Source organism: Astatotilapia calliptera, chromosome 4 (assembly GCF_900246225.1).
Source record: "Astatotilapia calliptera chromosome 4, fAstCal1.2, whole genome shotgun sequence".
Taxonomy (NCBI): domain Eukaryota; kingdom Metazoa; phylum Chordata; class Actinopteri; order Cichliformes; family Cichlidae; genus Astatotilapia; species Astatotilapia calliptera.
This window is the reverse complement of record NC_039305.1, coordinates 31,098,475-31,121,219: the sequence shown is the minus strand read 5'-3', so window position 1 is coordinate 31,121,219 and position 22,745 is coordinate 31,098,475. Positions and strand designations below refer to the sequence as shown.

The 22,745-nt window shown below is 42.3% G+C and overlaps 1 protein-coding gene across 4 annotated transcripts in view; it reads right to left on the bottom strand.

The window, feature by feature from the left end:
* Positions 1-22,534, bottom strand: part of LOC113021427 (proteoglycan 4-like) — a 30,815-nt gene extending 8,281 nt beyond the window's left edge. For 2 of the 4 annotated variants that reach the window (XM_026166084.1, XM_026166086.1), the window contains exons 1-9: positions 22,478-22,534; positions 5,635-5,700; positions 5,263-5,322; positions 4,891-4,950; positions 4,678-4,779; positions 4,486-4,579; positions 4,205-4,240; positions 3,880-3,912; positions 157-570 (exon numbers count right to left, since the gene is read on the bottom strand). In XM_026166084.1, the coding sequence (XP_026021869.1) occupies positions 157-570; positions 3,880-3,912; positions 4,205-4,240; positions 4,486-4,579; positions 4,678-4,779; positions 4,891-4,950; positions 5,263-5,322; positions 5,635-5,676 (841 nt within the window). In that variant the 5' untranslated portion in view covers positions 5,677-5,700; positions 22,478-22,534. Of the gene's footprint in view, positions 1-156; positions 571-3,879; positions 3,913-4,204; positions 4,241-4,485; positions 4,580-4,677; positions 4,780-4,890; positions 4,951-5,262; positions 5,323-5,634; positions 5,701-17,554; positions 17,627-22,477 lie in introns of those variants that run through there. The other 2 variants (XM_026166087.1, XM_026166085.1) reach the window with 2 other exon arrangements.
* Between the last annotated feature and the right edge of the window lie 211 nt (positions 22,535-22,745).

The window sequence follows — 22,745 nt, the reverse complement described above, 5'->3', positions numbered from 1 at the left end:
CTCCAAAGGTGGCTGGCCTATCAGATTAGACTCTCTACTCGTCCATGTGGAGAGTTTTTCAGAATCATTGTTAAACTTAAGTTATTTATTTGAACTAAAACTATTACAATATATTTTCCATGACACATCAAATAAAGTTCTATTAACGTAACTTACGTGAATTCACCAGGAATGATGCTGCTGTTGTACTTGTTGTTGACGATGTCGTTGATGGTGCTGTTGTTTTTGTTGTTGATGCTGTGCTTGGGTTTTTTGTTGTTACTTCAATGGTTGGTGTTGCTTCGATGGCTGGTGCTGTTGATGATGTTGCGTCGATGGCTGGTCCTGTTGGTGGTGTTGCTTTAGTGGTTGGTGCTGTTGATGATGTTGCGTCGATGGCTGGTCCTGTTGGTGGTGTTGCTTTAGTGGTTGGTGTTGTTGGCAGTGGTGTTGATGGTGTTGCTTCAATGGTTGGTGCTGTTGATGGTGTTGCTTCAATGGCTGGTGCTGTTGATGGTGTTGCTTCAATGGCTGGTGCTGTTGATGGTGTTGCTTCAATGGTTGGTGTTGTCGGTGAAGGTTTTGGTGGTGCTGTTGGTGGAGGTGGATTGAGTAAACACAAGAGTTTGTAGCTATTTTTTTTCATGTGTTAATTATGTTAGCGGTCATAAAATTACATTTTTGGGGAAATTCTAGACTGTTTCCAAATTAATTATTTAAAATTCAATATCACTACTTATATTTAGTTTGAATAGAAGGGTAATTTAAAAGGCTGGTGTAAGTACTACAGAAACTGCTGATCTCCTGGGATTTGCATCTATACAGTGGGGCAAAAAAGTATTTAGTCAGCCACCGATTGTGCAAGTTCCCCCACTTAAAATGATGACAGAGGTCAGTAATTTGCACCAGAGGTACACTTCAACTGTGAGAGACAGAATGTGAAAAAAAATCCATGAATCCACATGGTAGGATTTGTAAAGCATTTATTCGTAAATCAGGGTGGAAAATAAGTATTTGGTCACCTCAAACAAGGAAAATCTCTGGCTCTCACAGACCTGTAACGTCTTCTGTAAGAAGCTTTTCTGTCCCCCACTCGTTACCTGTATGAATGGCACCTGTTTGAACTCATCATCTGTATAAAAGACACCTGTCCACAGCCTCAAACAGTCAGACTCCAAACTCCGCCATGGCCAAGACCAAAGAGCTTTCGAAGGACACCAGGAAAAGTATTGTAGACCTGCACCAGACTGGGAAGAGTGAATCTACAATAGGCAAGCAGCTTGGTGTGAAAAAATCAACTGTGGGAGCAATCATCAGAAAATGGAAGACATACAAGACCACTGATAATCTCCCTCGATCTGGGGCTCCACGCAAGATCTCATCCCGTGGGGTCAAAATGATCATGAGAACGGTGAGCAAAGATCCCAGAACCACACGGGGGGACCTGGTGAATGACCTGCAGAGAGCTGGGACCAAAGTAACAAAGGTCACCATCAGTAACACACTACAACGGCAGGGAATCAAATCCCGCAGTGCCAGACGTGTTCCGCTGCTGAAGCCAGTGCATGTCCAGGCCCGTCTGAAGTTTGCCAGAGAGCACATGGATGATACAGCAGAGGATTGGGAGAATGTCATGTGGTCAGATGAAACCAAAGTAGAACTTTTTGGTATAAACTCAACTCGTCGTGTTTGGAGGAAGAAGAATACTGAGTTGCATCCCAAGAACACCATACCTACTGTGAAGCATGGCGGTGGAAACATCATGCTATGGGGCTGTTTTTCTGCCAAGGGGACAGGACGACTGATCCGTGTTAAGGACAGAATGAATGGGGCCATGTATCGTGAGATTTTGAGCCAAAACCTCCTTCCATCAGTGAGAACTTTGAAGATGAAACGAGGCTGGGTCTTCCAACATGACAATGATCCAAAACACACCGCCCGGGCAACAAAGGAGTGGCGCCTATTGTAGATTCACTCTTCCCAGTCTGGTGCAGGTCTACAATACTTTTCCTGGTGTCCTTCGAAAGCTCTTTGGTCTTGGCCATGGCGGAGTTTGGAGTCTGACTGTTTGAGGCTGTGGACAGGTGTCTTTTATACAGATGATGAGTTCAAACAGGTGCCATTCATACAGGTAACGAGTGGGGGACAGAAAAGCTTCTTACAGAAGACGTTACAGGTCTGTGAGAGCCAGAGATTTTCCTTGTTTGAGGTGACCAAATACTTATTTTCCACCCTGATTTACCAATAAATTCTTTACAAATCCTACCATGTGGATTCATGGATTTTTTTTTCCACATTCTGTCTCTCACAGTTGAAGTGTACCTCTGGTGCAAATTACTGACCTCTGTCATCATTTTAGGTGGGGGAACTTGCACAATCGGTGGCTGACTAAATACTTTTTTGCCCCACTGTAACTGTCTGTAGGGATCACAGAGAGGACCCTTCTGTGAAGGGTTGCACACTGACCAGTACATTTAAAACATGACACTGTTTTACAAATGACTGTTGTCCACTCGAAGAGACCAGATCCTTAAAAAACTAGAACTTTCTGTTACAAAAAGCTTATTTAGCTATTTGACAACAGTTTGGTGTTCTCTAGCACAAAACAAAGAAAAACTTACTAACAAAACTTGAATTGTCATTGAAATGTTAATCTGAACAGATAATACTTAGTAAATATGATCAAATATGTATTTTGTCCATGTGTGAAACTCAAAGCTTCTTTAAAGTCAAAATATTTTTTACGAAAAAAAAAAACCCTTGGAGGTTTCTTTAAACATTTTTCTTGAATGGATGGAGTCTGACTGCGTTTAATCTCATTTTTGGGCAAAGAATAGAAAGACAACAGCAGCTGTCAAGCACTGAAAAAAAGGTGAAATATTCGTCTTTTGCAATAAAATGTCAGTGTCTGGTCTGCGCTTCCACAGGCCCCACTGGTTTTGAAACTTATTCCCGTTAACGAAGTAAGGAAGCAAGACGAACAGTTCAACCGGTTTTTCACATGCTAGTAAGGGAAGGATCTCAGAGCAGCCCTTCTGCCCTCAGTCTCAGACCACTTCAAAGAACCATCACCCCATAGCAGCCTTTTATTCTGTTACACACAGTTTACACAAACACCCATTGTAAATCCCCCCATGGTCACAAAAGGTTAAAAAAAACTGTGTGTGTGTGGTGGGGGGGGGGGGGGGGAGTCAGAAACAAGAGAATGCCTTTAATCATATAGTTCGAACTAAGACTTACAAATTTAAGTCTTACAAATTTAAGTGACACAATGACAACATTTAACAATTTTAACCTGACAGTCAGTAGCACTGTACGTGTATGTGTGTCCTCTTTTAGATGTGTTTTAGTTTTTCTGCTTTTAATGACTAATCTTGGTCGAATTTAACGTTTATGGCCATATGAGGGTCATTTGGGCGTTTTTTGTTTTTGTAAAGTAAATTGTCCTGACTTCTTTGAGAAAACATCTCTCTGTATATCTGTATATCTTCTGTCCTGTACCTTTAAAGTGATATTTACTTGAAAAGCTGCACTAAGAGCAGCAGTCTGTCCACAACGTGGAAGTCAGAGAGAATGCATGAAGTAGCAAAAAAATGTTGAGTGAAAGCCTGATTCAAGAAAGTGGGGAAATAAATAAGATGCAAAAGTTATTACACAAAAAGAGCTGAAGTATATTTTAAGATGGGAAACAGCAGTAGTGCGGCAGTCGGCGTGATTTATAAGTTCTAACATCAGCTAGAAGCAAAACACAAACATGTACTGTTTCAGCATTAATATCCAGTCCAAGCCAACTTTATTTCTGGAGCACTTTAAAATCATCTTTGACCAAAGTGCTTTCCAGTAAAAAACAATGAGAAAAGTAAAACTGTGACAAAACTATAAATAAAATGTGTTTCCTACCTGGGGTGGCAGAATCTTCCCCACAGACTTTTTCTAAACAAAAAAAGAAAAAAAGAAAGAAAAATACAAGCAACAAATTGTGAATTTTAAAATCAGCACACCGAAACAAAACAAGAGGAAATGTGGATGTAGGTCTCAGTACCTGTACACACATCCACACTGACAGACACAATAGCAGCATGGATACACATCACACACACCCACACACAAAGTCTTGATGTTTTGAATGTCTCTGTTCATGGTGTGTGTGTGTGTGTGTGTGTGTGTGTGTGTGTGTGTGTGTGTGTGTGTGTGTGTGTGTGTGTGTGTGTGTGTGTGTACTTACTGTACACTTCACAGACTTCAGGTGGTTTTGTTTTATCTTTGGTGAAAAAGAAGAAAAATGTTAGCGGTAAGAACCAGAAGTTCATTTTAGGTTTATTGTAGGAGATCCACATTTTACGGTTTGAGGAAGACCTGCTCCTTTTCTTTCTCTGAATTTCTAAAATGTCTAAGCTCGTTACAACAGTCGGTGTCACAGTGTTGCTTCTCACAAAGACATTCAAGCAGCAAGTCTTTAAACTAACCACAGCTGAATGTTAGACAAGTATCAAAATGAGGCGATACCTCGTAGACCCTTGGCTATATTTGTCAAGCACATGAAGTGGTAGAAAGGGACACTGATGTTCTCATCCGCCTCGTTACATGGCGGTTTATAGCCCTGCAGGACAAACAACATGTTTATCAGATATAATCCTTGTTTAACCTGAGCAGGAAAAAACAAACAAAACTTGAAGAAGAAGAGATTTGTTTCCTTGCCATGTTATTCTCGTCCTTAAAACAGTCCCGTAGAAAGCAGGTATTTTCTGTTTTGCTGTTAGCACAGTCTTTGGCTTCCGTTAAACTACATACAATGATGTCCTGCAATGAAAGAAGGGCACATTTATCATTAACCAAATATAAGTCACTCCAACATAAACTTAAATACATTTGGACATTTTCTAGTTTTTAAACAATGTTTCACAAAGTTACCTCAGACTTGTTCATTATTTTGACGGTAATATTCTCTGGCAGCTCACTTGATGCGTTTGCCTTCCAAGTACAGAGAGTTGGTAAAGAAGCAAAAGACATCATTAGTTATATATTTGTTTATTATTAGTGAGTGATCATCACAACTAAAACTGCAACATGTCCAAAGAGAGTTAAATATACAAACACACAAATCTGCTGGGGTTAGAGGCTCCCAGAGGGCTGCAGGTTGTCAAAAGCCTGATCCCAAAACCCAAATCTGATTTATATCATCCTCATATTACCTTTTATCTTAGCAGCCTTGTCATCCAGCATTAGAGATCAGCCTATTAAGAAATTATAATAATTAGGGAAAAGAACATGTTTTTTTCTTACCAATCCTTTTTTTGTGAAGTGGTCCATACAACCTGCTTCTGATGGCTCGATCGGGATTACCTGGTAGACAAAAGGTTGTTTAATTAGACGGACAGAATTACCACCATATAATGAACATAACTTGTATAACACTATATAAACTAAACTAATGCAGATGTAAATTTAAGGAGGACAGGCTACCAAAAAAATTACTAATGAGTACTTTAGGTCTCATAGCTTTTTAATAAAACCAGAAGTTACAGTAATCAACAAAACATTAAAACTAAAAACATTCGCGCGCCTCTTGAAACTATTAAGTTCGGATCACCAAGAGCACATTTTACAGCACTTATATAAAAGTAAATAGAGTAAAACTGCAAAGAGAACACTCACACTTAAAAGCAACAGGCAGAGAAAACAGCCGTGTGACGTCATGATGCCCTCTGTGATCTTTGCAAACTACAGTGAAACAAAAAAAGCAGGAGAAAGGTATATTATGGACACAGACACACAGAAGATTTAAACAGATTTAAATAATAAACAATAATAAAACACAACCGATAAAACTTGTTTCCGTGGCCAGTGCTTTGCAAAAGCAAAGTGTTCACATTTTAAACATCATCTTGATGACATGTTAAGGCTTCAGGGTTAGATCAGTGTTGTAACGACTTCCATTTAGAAAGTCGTTGAGAGAAGAAGTAGGATTTGATGTGCCATACGAAGTCCATTATGAAAACTAGTTGTCTTTGAGGATGCTGATTTCATGAAAGTAAAATGTCAGCAGTTAATAGACAAAAGCTCAGATGACACAATCAACAGGCAGGTCAACAATATCTGAGGCCTTCTCCCTCTCCCACCATCCCATCGCAGGGAGGATCTCCGCTGGTCTTGGACATGATAAATATTGTTTATTAAAAGAAGCTTAGGGCTTTGACCAAGTAGCTATAACACTGATATGATCTCTAAATATGTCCCATGATGTTATCAACACAGCTTTTCTCCAAACTGCGTTCTCTTTTTGTGAACAGAAAGTGACTCTGAGTGCTCTGCAAGAGCATCTTTTAAGTATACACTGTGAAAGCTATGCACTGCAGGCATTTCTTGTTTTAGCACAGACAGCTGACTGTCACACTCTGAGAATGGCTTAAAGGTAAGTGTAGTCAGCTCCACAAATCATGAAAAATAGCATTTACATAAATGTACATGAAGGGCAGAGAAACAATCAGTTCATGTGTATCATTTCACGTTGTATTGGGCTGTAGTATAGGCTGAAACCTGCGGTTAACATCCAAAACTAAATCATATAATCATTTAATCATATAAGCATAAAACACATGTTCAATCTGAATTTATCCAAGGACGAGGGATCAGGAAGGCTCGACAGATGTGAGTATGGATGGTGTACCAGGAAGAGGGGATAAGGCAAAAGAAGGAGTCCAAGTTGAACCGAGGCAAGCAGAAGAAGAAGAAACAGGCGTACAATCCTGAGCCAAAGAGACGATACAGCCAGGACGAGAGAGGGGAGGAGACACTTCCCTGAGATTATTCCCAGTGGTACCCATATTAAAATGTCAGAAGTTCAATAAAAGTTGGAAAAGAAAATGCTGTGTCATGTAAAAATGATAATAATCTTTTGAATGAGTATTGAGCAATGTCGCTTTAAAAATGCAATGAACTAACTTGTGCTTATCAGATTTAATTTAGCAAAGAGGATTTTTTTCCAGTGCACTGTTGAACTTCATGCAATTTTTTTTGTATGTGCATTTAGACAAATTCAGCACAGCTGCATGAGCGGCGTTCACACAGAATGAATATTACCTGAGTAAAGACTTTTTTTGTGTTTTCTTCTTTGATGCCTTCAAAGTTATTTTGACTTGATTTGTGGGATAGACTCCTGAAAACCAGCCAATTCATTTATGTCCTCTGTAATGGGTGTTTGTTTTTGGTCTACATCTTTTGACTTATCTGTGCTACACTAAGTCCTGATGTAATAAGGGGCGTAAGGGGCGATCGTGGCTCAAGAGTTGGGAGTTCGCCTTGTAATCGGAAGGTTGCCGGTTCGAGCCCCGGCTTGGACAGTCTCGGTCGTTGTGTCCTTGGGCAAGACACTTCACCCGTTGCCTACTGGTGGTGGTCAGAGGGCCCGGTGGCGCCAGTGTCCGGCAGCCTCACCTCTGTCAGTGCGCCCCAGGGTGGCTGTGGCTACATTGTAGCTGCCATCACCAGTGTGTGAATGTGTGTGTGTGGATGACTGGTTGTGTAAAGCGCTTTGGGGTCCTTAGGGACTAGAAAAGCGCTATACAAATACAGGCCATTTACCATTTAATTGTCACGGTTCTGGGCCTGTTGGACCCAGTATTTTGAGTTTATTATGTTTTGGTTTAATTTTGCATCATGGATTGTTTTCTTGTTCAGTACCACATAAATATAGTACACGCCCAGGAAAATGTAGCCACATGTGCAAAAATATCTGAGACTGCAGAGGTGAAGCAGGAAATAAACGTGAGAGACTTTATCTCCAACTCCAGAAGTGGATCAATGAATTCACCATGCACTTGGACAGTAGGCTGTGAGTATGCAGTGTCCTCAAAGCATATTCCACATGTCTTTTGCAATTTTCCAGCAGGCCCATGATTTAAAACTAACTACATAAACTGATAAGTGACCTCTTTGTTTTTAAAGTGACATGAAGGAACTTCTAAAAGTCTGGCCAACTTAATATTCACTCAGCGTCCTCATCAGTCCCACTGCTTACCATGACTACTGAAGAAGCACCTTTTGGTAATATGTGTTTTTAAGTTTTTCATTATATGTTATTAACTTATAGTTGAAGTATATCTGTACACAAAGGCTAAAATTTACAGAAAATATAGACGATATAAAGGGTTGCACAACAGTTAAGGTAAACAAACACAATATATAAATATTAACACAATCTCAGAAATGTTAGTCTTGACCTCTTCAGAAAATATAGTTTTCACTCGGTCATATAAAGAATCAGTCAGTTTAAAGGTCAGTAAATCTGAGCAGAGACTAATACAATACATGAGTTTCCTGGGGGTGTCAAGACACAGAAAATTATCATTGTTTTGATGATCTGCCGACAGATATTGTGCAGAAGTGAAAACAGTGGCGTCTCACGGCACTAGAGATGGACTGATCCGATATTAGCTATTGGTATCTGTCCGATACTGACCTAAATTACTGGATCAGATATCACAGAGAAATAAAAAATGTAAACTGACCCATTAAATTTCACAAAAGCACCTCACAAAACCTCACAAAACAAAAAGCTCATGACCATAGCACGTCAGAGCAGGATGCCTTGTGGTGTAATCTATATTGGTGAATATCATGCGCCACTAGGGGGCAGTACTTACCCTTCTAGACAGGAGGTGATGCTATGTCATGAACATAGAGTGAGCTGGAATAAAGATGGTGGGATTCCACGTTATCGCCTAAATGAGGAGTTTTATTAAAAGAGCCCAACGCAACATGGTGTCAGAAGTGCACTCGCTCTAAGCGGCGAAGAGAGACAGTGGAAAAAAATAACCATCAGCTTGGCGAACGGCTAGTGACGAAAATGACGGAGCAAGCAGCAGCATTACCGGCGACTCCTGGCCCGGTTACGGCAGCTCCACCAGCGGCTACTTTCACCATCAAGCCACCGGAACCGTTCGACTTCGCAAAGCCCCAAGAATGGGAGAAGTGGATCAGACGTTTCGAGCGTTTCAGAATGGCAAGTAATCTGAATGGTTCAACTGATGCTAACCAAGTGAACACATTAGTATACTGCATGGGAGACGAGGCTGACGACGTGCTAAGGGGACTAGACCTAACAGACGGGCAGCGCCAGCAGTACGATGCAGTCAGAAACGCATTTGACAGACATTTTGTCCCCAGAAAGAATGTGATTTATGAAAGAGCAAAGTTTAATAAGCGAGTACAACAGCCAGCGGAAACAGTTGACTCCTTCATAACAGCTCTATATGCTCTCGCTGAAAACTGTGAATATGGTGAACTCCACGATGAACTTTTGAGGGATAGGCTCGTTGTGGGTCTTAAAGATTCATCACTGTCGGAGAGAATGCAGCTCAACAAAGATTTGACGCTAACCGAAGCTATCACAATGGCGAGACAATCTGAGGAAGTAAAAAGACAGCAAACTGACCTCAGAGGCGAAAGCAGCACAGGCAAAACAGCCATGGACGCCGTGCATGTCAGAAAGTCACAGCCCAATAAATTCAGAAGCAGAGAGCAAAAGCAGTTCAAGCCACGAAAACCACAAATAACAAAACAAGAAAATAAAACGTGTTTTAAATGTGGAAAAACACAGATGCACCCAGCAGCACAGTGCCCAGCTAAAAATGCAGAATGCCACAACTGCGGGAAACGTGGACACTACGGGAGAGTTTGTAGGTCTACAGCTGTGCATGAGGTGGCAGACTGTGCAGATGGACTCTTCCTAGGTGAACTGGATTCAGGAGAAGACCCGTGGCTTGCTAACATCTGCGTGAGAGGCAAAAGCATGACCTTCAAATTAGACTCGGGGGCAGATGTCACAGCTATCTCAGAAGAGACATTCAAAGACATTAAGCAGCCAAATGAGCATCTGCAAAAAGCTGAAAAGCCACTGTATGGACCAGGAGGTGCAGCACTGACCGTGCTTGGGTCCACAAAGGAGGACATTTCCTACAGTGACAGGAGCACTGCAGAGACAATCTATGTAGTCAGAAATCTGCGTGTAGCTCTCTTAAGCAGGACAGCTTCTGTGAGACTGAAATTAATTGCCCGAATGGACAATGTTGACCTTGAGACAGTGAAGAAAGCGTACCCGAAGCTATGGGATGGGCTCGGGCTTGTTCAAAAACCGTACACGATTAAGCTGAAGCCCGACGCTAAACCTTATTCACTGAAAGTGCCCAGGCGTGTTCCGCTCCCACTACTGGGCAAAGTCAAAGCAGAGCTACAGAGGATGGAACAGTTGGGGGTGATCAGTCGTGTGGAGGAGCCCACAGACATGGTCGTAGCCCCTAAAAAGGACAAAGAGACAGTCCGCATTTGCGTGGACATGACACCTTTAAATGGGTCGGTGTGCCGTGAAAGATATATCCTTCCCTCTGTCAACCAAACACTAGGCATGCTCACAGGGGCGCAGTATTTCTCCAAGCTCGATGCTAACATGGGCTTTTGGCAAATACCGCTGTCCAAAGAATCTGCTCTCCTCACCACGTTTATTACGCCATTTGGGAGGTACCATTTCAACCGTCTGCCATTTGGTATTTCCAGTGCACCAGAGCATTTCCAAAACATGATGGTGACAGAAGTGACAGCCGGCCTCGCGGGAGTCGTATGCCACATGGACGACATCCTGGTCTGGGGATCTACGAGAGAGGAGCACGACATGAGACTCCACGCTGTCCTCGACCGTGCAGAGAAGGCAGGCGTCACCCTGAACATGTCAAAATGTGAGTTTGGCAAAAGAGCAGTGAAATTCTTAGGATTCATTGTGTCATCTGAAGGCATGAGCCCTGACCCTGACAAAACTAGCGTGGTGCAGAAGATGAAAGAGCCAAGCACTGTGAGTGAGCTTAGGAGCTTCTTAGGAATGGTGAACCAGCTGGGGAAATTCATCCCAAACCTTTCTGAAAAAGACAAACCACTGAGAGACTTGCTTTCAACTAAAAACATGTGGTACTGGGGGCATGAGCAACAAAACGCCTTTAACAGTTTAAAACAAGAACTGTCATCTGCACCAGTGCTACAGCTCTACAACCCAAACAAACCCCAGAAGATCTCAGCAGATGCTTCTTCATACGGGTTGGGGGCAGTCTTACTACAGAAAGACAATGACGTGTGGTCACCTGTCGCGTATGCCTCGCGATCATTGACAGCCACAGAGCAGCGCTATGCTCAGCTGGAAAAAGAAGCGCTAGCGCTCACCTGGGCCTGTGAAAGATTCAGTGACTTTATTCTAGGGCTACACTTTGAGCTTGAGACCGACCATAAGCCACTAAGATAAGATAAGATAACTCTTTATTGTCATTGCACAGTCATACATAGTACAGTAGTACAATGAAATTGGAAAAACTGTCCTACGTCGGCACTACATATAACACAACACGACACGATATGACACATCACAACGTAACAAACAACACAACACAGTATATTAACTTAGTATAAAAAAGAAGAATAAGTGTATGTGTATTGCACACTGTTATTATTGCACATTAATTATTATTGCACCTTGTTATAAATATAAATATTATTGTTATCGTTTTAAACATTGTTACCTCCCCCTAAAAAGTCCAGGGAGGTATCCAGTCAGGTCAGCTATTTACATTGATCAGGGCTATTGCCCTGTTGTAAAAGCTGTCCTTGAGTCTATTTGTTCGGGACCTCAGCAGCCTGAACCTCCTGCCAGACGGCAGCAGCTTAAACACCCGGTGTCCTGGGTGTGTGCAGTCCCGTAGGATGCTGCGTGCCCTCTTGAGACAGCGAGTGCTGTACAGGTCCTTCAGGGAGGGAAGAGGATGTCCAATGATTTTTTGGGCCATGTTGATGACCCTCTGGAGTGCCTTTCTGTGTGCTGTGGTGCAGCTGGAGAACCACACACCGATGCAATATGTCAGCACACTTTCAATGGAGCAGCGGTAGAAGACGGTCGGCAGCTCCTTCTTCAGGTCCATTTTTCTGAGGATTCTCAGAAAGTGGAGACGCTGTTGGGCCTTCTTTAAGACCGCAGAGGTGTTAGAGCTCCATTGGAGGTCTGTGTCTATGTGCACACCCAGAAACTTGAAACTGGAGACCCTTTCCACGCACTCCCCGTTGATGCTGACAGGCTGCAGCTCGGACTTCCTCCTTCTGAAGTCAACTACCAGTTCTTTTGTTTTGGTGGTATTGAGGTCCAGGTTGTTGTCTGCACACCAGTCTGACAGCCTCTGAACTTCAGCTCTGTATGCAGTCTCATCTCCCCCTGAGATGAGCCCCACCACAGTGGTATCATCTGCAAACTTGATGACTGTGTTGTCTGGGTGGGAAATAACACAGTCATGTGTGTACAGAGTGTACAGTAGGGGACTCAGTACACAGCCTTGTGGAGAGCCGGTGTTGAGGCTGAGGGCTGAGGAAAGATGAGGCCCCACTCTAACTCTCTGTACACGGTCTGAGAGGAAGTCTCTGATCCAGCGGCAGGTGGTGGAAGGAAGTCCAATTTCCAGCAGTTTATCTATTAGTCTGTCCGGGAGTATCGTATTGAAAGCAGAGCTAAAGTCAACAAAGAGCAGCCTGGCGTAACGGCCCTGCACTTCCAGGTGAGAGATGGTGGTGTGGAGCGTTGTAGCAATGGCATCTTCAGTTGATCTGTTAGCTCTGTATGCAAACTGGAGCGGGTCGAGTGTGGGTGGCAGGCAGGACATGATGTGACGTCGGACCAGTTTCTCAAAGCACTTCATTATAACAGGTGTTAGTGAGCCTACTCGGAGGACAAGCCCTGGATTTGCTTCCACCGCGGATACAGAGATTCCGCATGCGCCTGATGAGGTATTCTTACACTATAAGGCACATTCCAGGCAAAAGCCTCACCACAGCCGACACGCTGTCACGGTTGCCGTTGGCAGGCAACATGATTCCCAGAGACAATGACCTTATGGAGGACACTGATATCTACGTTGACACAGTGCTGGAGGGCCTTCCTACTAGCAGCAAATACCTTTCAGATCTCCGTGAGCAGCTGCAGTCTGACAGCGTCTGTTCGCAAGTCATGAAGTACTGTGCAGAGGGCTGGCCGGACAGGAACCAGCTGCAGGGAGTGGTAAAGCACTACTGGTCTGAAAGAGCAGTTTTGAGTGTACACAATGGACTACTACTGAGAGGTACAAGGTTGGTCATACCTGCAAACATGCGAAACGCAGTTCTGGACAAAATACACGAGGGACACCAAGGAGTAGTCAAGTGTAGAGAACGTGCGCGACAAGCAGTGTGGTGGCCAGGCCTGAGTAACCAGATCGGTGAACTTGTCCTTAAGTGCAGGCTGTGCATTCAGGAGAGAGTTAATGTGAGGGAACCTCTTATGCCCACACGTTTACCTGAGAGGCCATGGCAGAACTTAGGAGCTGATCTGTTCACACTAAAAGACAAAAACTATCTGTTAGTAGTGGATTACTTCTCGAGATATGTCGAGATTGCTCAACTCAGTCCAACTTGTTCAGCCAATGTGATTGTGCATTTAAAGTCAATATTTGCACGCCATGGAATCCCTGAAGTATTGATCACCGATAATGGGCCACAATTTGCATGTCAAGAAATCAGAGACTTTGCAAAGGACTACTGTTTTGAGCATGTTACCAGTAGTCCCAGGTACCCGCAGAGCAACGGCGAAGCGGAGAGAGGCGTCCAGACCGTCAAGAATCTCCTCAAAAAGGCTAGCGATCCATACAAGGCGTTGCTGGCATACAGAACAACAGCACTGGCAAATGGCTACAGCCCGGCTCAACTTCTCATGGGGCGCAGGCTTCGTACTACCTTGCCAATGCTTCCTGAAACCTTACAGCCCCGTCTGCCTGATTTTCAGCAGGTTAGTTGTTCGGAGAGAGAGAAACGGCTGAGACAAACCGAAAGTTTTAACAAGAGACATAGAACAAGAGAACTGGATAAACTGTTGCCAGGACAACCAGTCTGGATCACGGACGCAAGAGCACAGGGCACAGTGACAGCAGTCCACCCGACTCCACGATCGTACGTCATCAGTGGGCCCCAAGGGACAATTAGAAGGAACCGCAGTCATCTTGTGCCGATCCTGCAAACAGAGGCTCAAACCGAAGCCACACAGATCCAAGCTACTCCTACAGAGACAGTTTCTGAGCCAAGCGCACCCCATACACCAGGTGTGATTAGAACCCGGTCTGGTAGGGAGGTGATTAAACCGAAAAGACTTGATCTGTGACGCTGATTGTTTGAAAACGGAAAAGTGTGTTTCAAATGCTAAGTTGTGGTTTTAAGAGTAGCATGTTGAAAAGAAAAAAAGTGTTTATTCTGTTACAGGAGGAAAAGAAAAAGTGTTTATGACAATACTGACTTTATGTTTCCTGAAATGTTGGGGTATGCCTGTATTGAAAAAGCTATATGCAGTTATGTTTTGTTTGAAGAACAAAAGAATGTACCAGTCTGACTTCAGTAAGGGGGATGTGGTGTAATCTATATTGGTGAATATCATGCGCCACTAGGGGGCAGTACTTACCCTTCTAGACAGGAGGTGATGCTATGTCATGAACATAGAGTGAGCTGGAATAAAGATGGTGGGATTCCACGTTATCGCCTAAATGAGGAGTTTTATTAAAAGAGCCCAACGCAACAGCCTCACGTGATAGAGCGGCTGTGGCGTGCGAGACCTGTCAGCGGTCACTCCACGGAGCCTCGCTACGTGCTTCCAAACCGGCATTTCATCTTGGAGAAAGCTAACCCAGAGAAGTAAAGCGAGTGTGTAAGTTCATCTCTGAATGTTTGTAAAGCATTCCCACGTTAAGCTTAACAACCGATATATGGAGCGACTGTCTCTATCTCCCTCCGTCTCCTGTTGCTACTTCAATCATGAAACTGATCTGTCATGGTCATTTTGACCCAGCGTTTGTGTTTCCTTTTGTATCGCCTTGTGTTTTGTGTTAATTCTGATTTTGTATGTGTGGGTTGGTTTTGGTGTTTAGTGTTTTATCATCCCTACCTGTGTCTTTCCTCTGTGTTAACTGGTATTTATTCCACGTCTCTCTGCCAACATTCTCCGTGCATTTTGCTCCTTCTCCCGTGTGTGTTTGGTTTCAGGTTAGGTCTTTAGTTTTCCCCAGTTTAGGTTTGTTTACTCCCCGCTCTGCTCTTCCTGTTTTTGCCACTTTGTCACTTCTGTAAATAAACACTCACTCGCACCCCGGCCAGTACCTGCATTTTGGATCCTTTTTCTCAATACACCACACGACTGCTGCCCCAGTCGTGACATGATCAATGATCAGCTGATCGGCTTTTCTGTCATGAGTCCGTCTCTCTTCTTTGTTTTTGGTCCACTTTGCACCAGAAAGAGGAAACCAGCAGCTGAACAACAGCAGCACGTTTAACCTTGATCAGCTGTTGTTAGAATTTATTTGCTTTCTACACCAGGATCTTTTTCTACGTAGCTGACGGCTGGTAACTGTGCAGGGGCGGATCTAGCAAAGTTTTGCCAAGGGGGCCGATAGGGCATTAACAGGGAACGGGGGGCACAAAGACATACTTTTCTTTCTTATTCTCATTTAAAATGTCTAGCTTTTAATACATAATTATCTGAATCTTACAACCAAAGTTTTCATCTGATGTAAAATGTATAAAAGTCCATTATTGTATATAGTAAATATTAAGTCAAATTTATGACCTAGTAAGCGATAGTACTTTTTCCTTTGGGAAGGTACCATCTGTGCAGTAAATTCTGTTGAATTATTGTAGAAAAATGATTGATTTCTGTGAATTTTTTATTTTTTTATTTTTATTTTTTTACACATGCATTAAATTAAAGTTGATTACGTCAATTAAGCATTATGAGGTGGAGGGTGGCTCCCTATACCAGAATAGGGAGGATGGAGCAGGTTTAAGTTTATTGGATTGATCAGTTTTGCTGAACTATGAAATATTTTGGGTGCAGTGTGTTTTTTGCATACAGGTATAACAGAAAAGCTTTAGTTTTGTTTTGTTTTTTTAATCTTCAGTATGAACTTATACAAAGTGCCGCAAGATATTTAAAAAACAACAACAACATTTTATTGATTATAAAAAAGGCTATATTGGATTTATATCGGTATCGGCAGACATCCAAATTTATGATATCGGTTTCGGACATTAAAAAGTGGTATCATGCCATCTCAAAACAGTCCACGCAGGAAGCAACAAAACTTAAAGATTGCCTCCTTACTTCTACTCTTATTCCTAACTTGACATCTGAAATACCTCAGAGCTGACAAGTCTCAGACTTGCAAAGAGTGATGGTTCCTACCGCTCTCCCACAGTGTGGGAGTTTTTCAGATCATGTTGTTCGAACAGTTCAAGCTCCCCTAACTGTGGCATTGCCTGTCAGCAGTGCATCTTATGAAAGGCCCTTTTCTGCTGAAAGGATAATCAAAAGTCATTTGCGATGAACAGTGACTGAGGACAGACTATCCAATAAGTCTACACTCCTTCCTTATATGAAAGACATTTAGAATTTAGAATTTAAATGCAAGTCAAAGCCTAAGAGGACTCAAATATTATTAAAGATTTCAAACAGTAGACTAAACAGAAGCAAGTGCTAAATTGATTTTAGTATGTAATTCAGGAGGATCGACAATCACAGCCTTGTTGGAGTTTAAAACATGGCAAAAGTGGACAACAATGGACAGCCAATCCAGCCGGCAAGGCTTAAAAGACGTGTAACTAAGTGTTGTCTGCATAAAAATGATGAGAAAATGTCATTAAAAGATTGAAGGATCAAAGCAGAAGGAATAACGTTGACAAAAAAAAGAACGCACCCAGGATTAAACCTTGTGGTCTCATGGTCTCATTGGAGCTTTTGAGCCCAAAAACACAGCCACGAATAAAGAATGGCACCAAAACACCCTCCAACAGCAACTTCTTCCAACCATCCAACAACAGTTTGGTGAAGAACAAAGCATTTTCCAGCACGGTGGAGCACCGTGCCATAAGGCAAAGGTGATAACGAAGTGGCTCAGGGAACAGAACATTGAAATTTTGGGTCCATGGCCTGGAAACTCCCCAGATCTTAATCCCATTGAGAACTTGCGGTCAATCCTCAAGTGGCGGGTGGACAAACAAAAACCCACGAATTCTGACAAACTCCAAGAAGTGATTATGAAAGAATGGGTTGCTATCAGTCAGGATTTGGCCCAGAAGTTGATTGAGAGCATGCCCAGTCGAATTGCAGAGGTCCTGAAAAAGAAGGGCCAACACTGCAAATACTGACTCTTTGCATAAATGTCATGTAATTGTCGATAAAAGCCTTTGAAACGTATCAAGTGCTTGTAATTATATTTCAGTACATCACAGAAACAACTGAAACAAAGATCTAAACGCAGTTTAGCAGCAAACTTTGTGAAAACTAATATTTGTGTCATTCTCAAAACTTCTGGCCATGACTGTACATTATTATCATTGTTTTATGTCACATGACAGGACTGGCTTCTAAGTACTTTGCCAAGCAGCCGACGCGCTCTGGCAGGACTCTTGCTTTCACAACACTTTATAATGATAGTTTATCTTTGTTTTTACACACATAAAAAAGCAGATATGTGAAACATACTTGTGGTTACTTGTAGTTTGCTCAATCAGTAGTGCTTTTTGATATTGGCGACATGGGCGGTTGCCCAGGGCGGCATCACAGGCATCGGCAACCCTCGGTGTGCCTGCTCGCTGCTGAAGTCAAAGTAAACTTTATTGTCATCTCCGCTACATACAGTCCAGTATATAGAGAGACGAGACAACGAGGCTCCAGTTACAGCAGTGCAAGTAAACAAACAATAAATATAAGAAGAGTAAGAAAATAAATATATACTTCAGGACTCGGGGTAAAGGATCAATAACAATTTAAAATTTATAATTTACAGTTTGATGATTTAAAGTCTCACACACAACCCGTCGAAAGGGGAGGGGCCGGCTGCTTCCAAACAGAGCACATTTCATTTATAATGTAAATCCAAGCCCATCATGTATTCATGATTTGAATCCTGATTTGTGCAAAATACCAGAAATAAAGACAAAGTGAATCTGTGAACTAAGGTGTAGGGTTGTTAGGTTATGTTGTGGTGATCCTCGGGTTGGGGGATTTGTGTTCATACTGGAGTGCAAAATTAAAACCAATGGAAGATGGACAAGAAAAGTTCAAAGCCATCAGGTGCTCAGTTTAGAAAAAAGAGAAAAGAAGAGGAGGAGAAACGAGCAAAAGATGCAGGTAAGCAGATGTGTGATTGGATAATGGCAGGTCATCCTGAAACAATCAGAATCAGAATACTTTATTAATCCCGAAGGAAATAATGTGGGTTACAGTTGCTCCAAGAAGAAATTCTAAAAATAGTAACAGTAACAGACTGAACTCCAACCAATACATTATGTTACAGATGTTACACATTTAAGAAATAGCACTAATATACGCAGATAACTCAATTATAATTATGAAGGATTAACAGAGGGGATTATAAATAAAGATCAAGAAAATTGACAAGAATATTACAGAGTAGAAAAGAGCGTGTGTAAAAAGGATGTAACCATTGCAGTGTTTACAGTGTGTTAGATGGAGGAGCTGTACAGGGAGATGGCCACGGGCAGGAATGACTTCCTGTGTCGTTCGGTGGTAATCTCTGGCTGTATCCCAATTCAGGGTCTGCAGCCTTAAAGTACGCAGCCTTGACGGTCCACAAGGGCCGCGTACTCAAAGACCACTAAGGCCGGAAGTGCGAGGCTTGTGAAATGGGACGGTCTAGCCTCCGTCGCGCTGCCCAGGTTGCCTAGCAACCATGATACTAACAGCTGGAAACGTTTCATACAGCTGTGTTTGACAGAAATGAAGGAGAAAATCTTTTGTTCATTTGTTTGTTTGTTTCTACATGAGCTTTGATTTGATAAGTATCTGAGGTTGAGACCACAGGACTGTAAACATGATTGTTGGGCTTCATTTCTGTACTGAACACTCATTTAAGATTAGCTAGTAAATAACAATCAGCTAATGTTGTTCATGAGACTAAAGTCATCTGAGACTAAAGAAATGAAGGACGCATTTCGAGCAGCCTTTGTATTGGGACAGCCTTCGTCGCGTCGCTGTGAAGTAATCGGCCTTAAAATGCGGCCTTTAAGGCTCCAGACCCTGAATTGGGATACGGCCTCAGTCTCTCACTGAAGGCTAGGACCGCCCCTGTGCTCAGTATAATAAGGTGATCCATGTCCCCCTTTCATCAGTGTTAATTAGTTCATGAACAGCTCTAAGATTTGTCTCTGTGCTGGTAAATCACTGCATACAAATTAATGACAGAGTAAATCAAGGCATTCATTATTGGGATCCACGGCACCACGCGCCACTAAATGTTAATGCGTTTGTTTTACTTAGCATCAATGTGTTACTGTGCTACAAACGTCCTCACTGTCAGGGTTTTGACTAAAGGCTGTTTTTATTGTTTCTGCACTCCACACATCACGAGTCTGCATCTCTGATGGGGTGTGGGGGTTGAATGGCACCATAGACGTATCACAAGAAGATTTGTTGAATGTGTTTGGCTGGATAAGTAAAAACAACATGATCTTAAATGTATCTAAATCCAAATCTATGTTAATTGGAAGTAGATTACGCTTAGTCAACAGCCCACAACTAAATCTTTCCATAGCTGTTCCATCATTTGGTCAGCAGCTAATAAGACAGATCTGAACAGACTTCAGTTAGTCGAGAACAAGGCGACCAGATTAGTGTTAAGGTGTTCATACTATACAAATATCAAATAAAATGCATGATAAACTTTCCTGGCTTCCTGTACAAGCTAAATTATACTGTGGCTTAGTTGTATTTTTAAAGAAAGCAATACTGTTAAACACACCACATTTTTTTCTGCTCAGTTGCAGCATCCAGATAAAATACATAATCATACTGATTATTAACAAACCGCAATTTAGTAATTCCTCGAGTTAAAAGCAACTTTTTGAAAAACTCTGTTATATTTAATGCAATTAGAGAATTAGCTTCTATTCATAATTTCAAAAATCACTTAAAAGCCCTGCGACAGACTGGCGACCTATCCAGGGTGTACCCCGCCTCTCGCCCTATGACAGCTGCGATAGGCTCCAGCGCCCCCCGCGACCCTGAAAAGGATAAGTGGAAGTGAATGGATGGATGGATGGCACTTAAAAGCCTATTTAGGCAGCTTTTAATTGTTGTAAATATTGTAAGAGGGAGATGTGATTTGTAATAGAAATTTGTGTATTTTGTCTCAGAGTTATTAATATTTATATGCTCACATTTTCCAAATTGTAAAACCTCACTGTGGATGTAAGAGCCAAATTATGTGGATATTTTGCATCCACTGTTTTGCTTAATATTTTATTTGATTCTATTTCATGGCTTGGGCCCCAGGAAGACTGGCAACCACTGTTGTGGAAGCTAATGGGGTTCCTTATAAATGAACAAATGCTGAAAGCTATATATGCAGGTTTTCAGAACAACATCTCCTCCCATCCAGTGACGCCTGGGAAGGCTTTGAATATTTCAGCAAGATAATGCTAGACCACACACACTGCATCTGTTACAGCAGCATGACATCATAGTAGAAGAACAGCCTGTCTGCAGTCCAGACTTTTTACCACCTCAAAACATTTGAAGCGTCATAAAACCAAAAATGTATAAAAGCAGACCCAGGACTCCTGAGCAGCTAGAATCCTCCAGGACTCCTCAAACATTCATCTCCAGCATCTGCTTCCTCTGTTCCCAGCCTGTTGTTACAAGAGGAGCAGATGCTATACTCTGGTAAATGTGACACTGTCCAAACAATTTTGAGACACGCTGTAGTTATCGATTTCCAAATGAGCTCTTTTTTCTATATAAATAAAATGAGTGAAATGTCTCAGTTTAAACATTTTTTTCCTTGTTCTGTTGTGTAAATCAGATCGGTAACTGGCAAAGATCAGTCCCACCTTTGGTTTGAGGGGTTTTAAACGATCATCACATAAACTTTTGTTCTTAAACAAGCAAAGATCAGCTGAAGAATCCTCATTTACACCTACATAAAATTTACTTGGGACAGAATATTAAAATTAAACCTTGTTTCACAACAGCTGTACTTTATTTTGAAATTTCTTACTTGGTTACGGCGTTTAAAAAAATTTCAGAAGCAATGACTGAAATCTAAAAATCCCTTTTCCTCCCCACCAGCATAGCCTGCAGCTCTACTATATGGTGAATTTTGACCTTTTGCTGATAACTAAAAATGGTCTTCACTGTGCTTTTCTACAGATAATTGAATATACGCAGAGTAGTCGAGGAGCCTTCCTTCAAATGCTTAGCACGTTAATTACAGCAGAGCACTCTGTAAACAGCAGTAGTCAGTTCCTACAAGGCTGCAACAGGAAGAAAAACTGTGTGCTGTGTGACACAGACCGCACCATAACGAAAGGAGGGGGGACGTTACCCTGGACATGCCAGATATCTGTCTAAAGATCATTTCCATTCACAAAGGGAAAAAAATCAGCTGTTAAATAAATATTATTATAAATAATAACGCAATTGTTTGTTCTGTGTTATCATACCTGTTCTGTGTGCAACACTGTAATCAACCCAATCCTGTTTGGTCACTAAGAATATGTTTTTATTACTGTTCCTAGCAATTTGAGCTCCTGGCCGTAACTCTCATTGCCAAAGGGACTGCAGCTAATCAGTTGATATGCGTTTGACAAACTCCATCGCACCCAGTTTCACCACCAATGCCACCAATTTGGCTGATGACCAAGTTTCGGCAACAAGAGAAAAGTACTTTTCCCTGCTCGTATTTAATGTATCACTGAGTGATTGTTAATCATTGTCTTGACATGAGGACTCAAAGCGGCCAGCAAATTCCTCCAGGGAGACCACCGAAACAACAAGAATGGAAAGGACGTGGGGAAACTCGCGGCACAAACGGGGCTGAGGTGCCAGGATTTTACTGCTTTAACCGCTTGGATATGACCCCAAACTGATTGTTCGAACACGGGAAACATGCAGCAGAAGCATGAATGCTGGTGACCAAGTTCACCACGTATGTGCGTCACGTGGGAAGCGATAATCATGCTGGTAGTTATGATACCCACTATGATACCCACCGATATCCTTTCTACGTGTTGTCTATCATTGACGGTGAACGGCGACGGGATTTACCCCTTCCCCTCCTGCTCCCCTGCTCCTCGCGCTCCCGTGTGTGTGTGTCATACATGAGAAACAGCTGACCTTGAACACAGGTATGGTCTGCTGACAGCGCACACATTGTATGTCTGAGTCTCCCCTTTGCGCAAATTCCACATTACTTTGGTCCGTCACGCTGAGCACAAGATAACTTGACAGCACCTCTGTACCACAGCTCAAGCACATTTCTGTCCTCTGTCACCACAGTCCAACTAAGACATGCAAAAGCGATTTCTCAGAAAAGCTAAAGACGGCACATTTCAGCGACACACAGTGAACACACATTTAGAATGCAGAATGCTCTCTGCAGCCTACCTCGCCTTGGAGAGGTGCTGATCCATTCTGGCATCTTTACTTTCACTTTCAGCTTATGTAGTCTTAGATGTCGTCATCCTCCGGAGTTTCCACACTACTACCCGGGGTCTATTTAAATAGACTACCTAATTATGTGTGTATACATTTATTTTTACCAGTTAATGGGGATGAGCTTTTGGAAAGTTATGGAACTTCCAAATACTTACTTGGCTCCATCATCTCTATAAGATCAGGACCCGAACACTACTAGACATTTTATACAAATCAA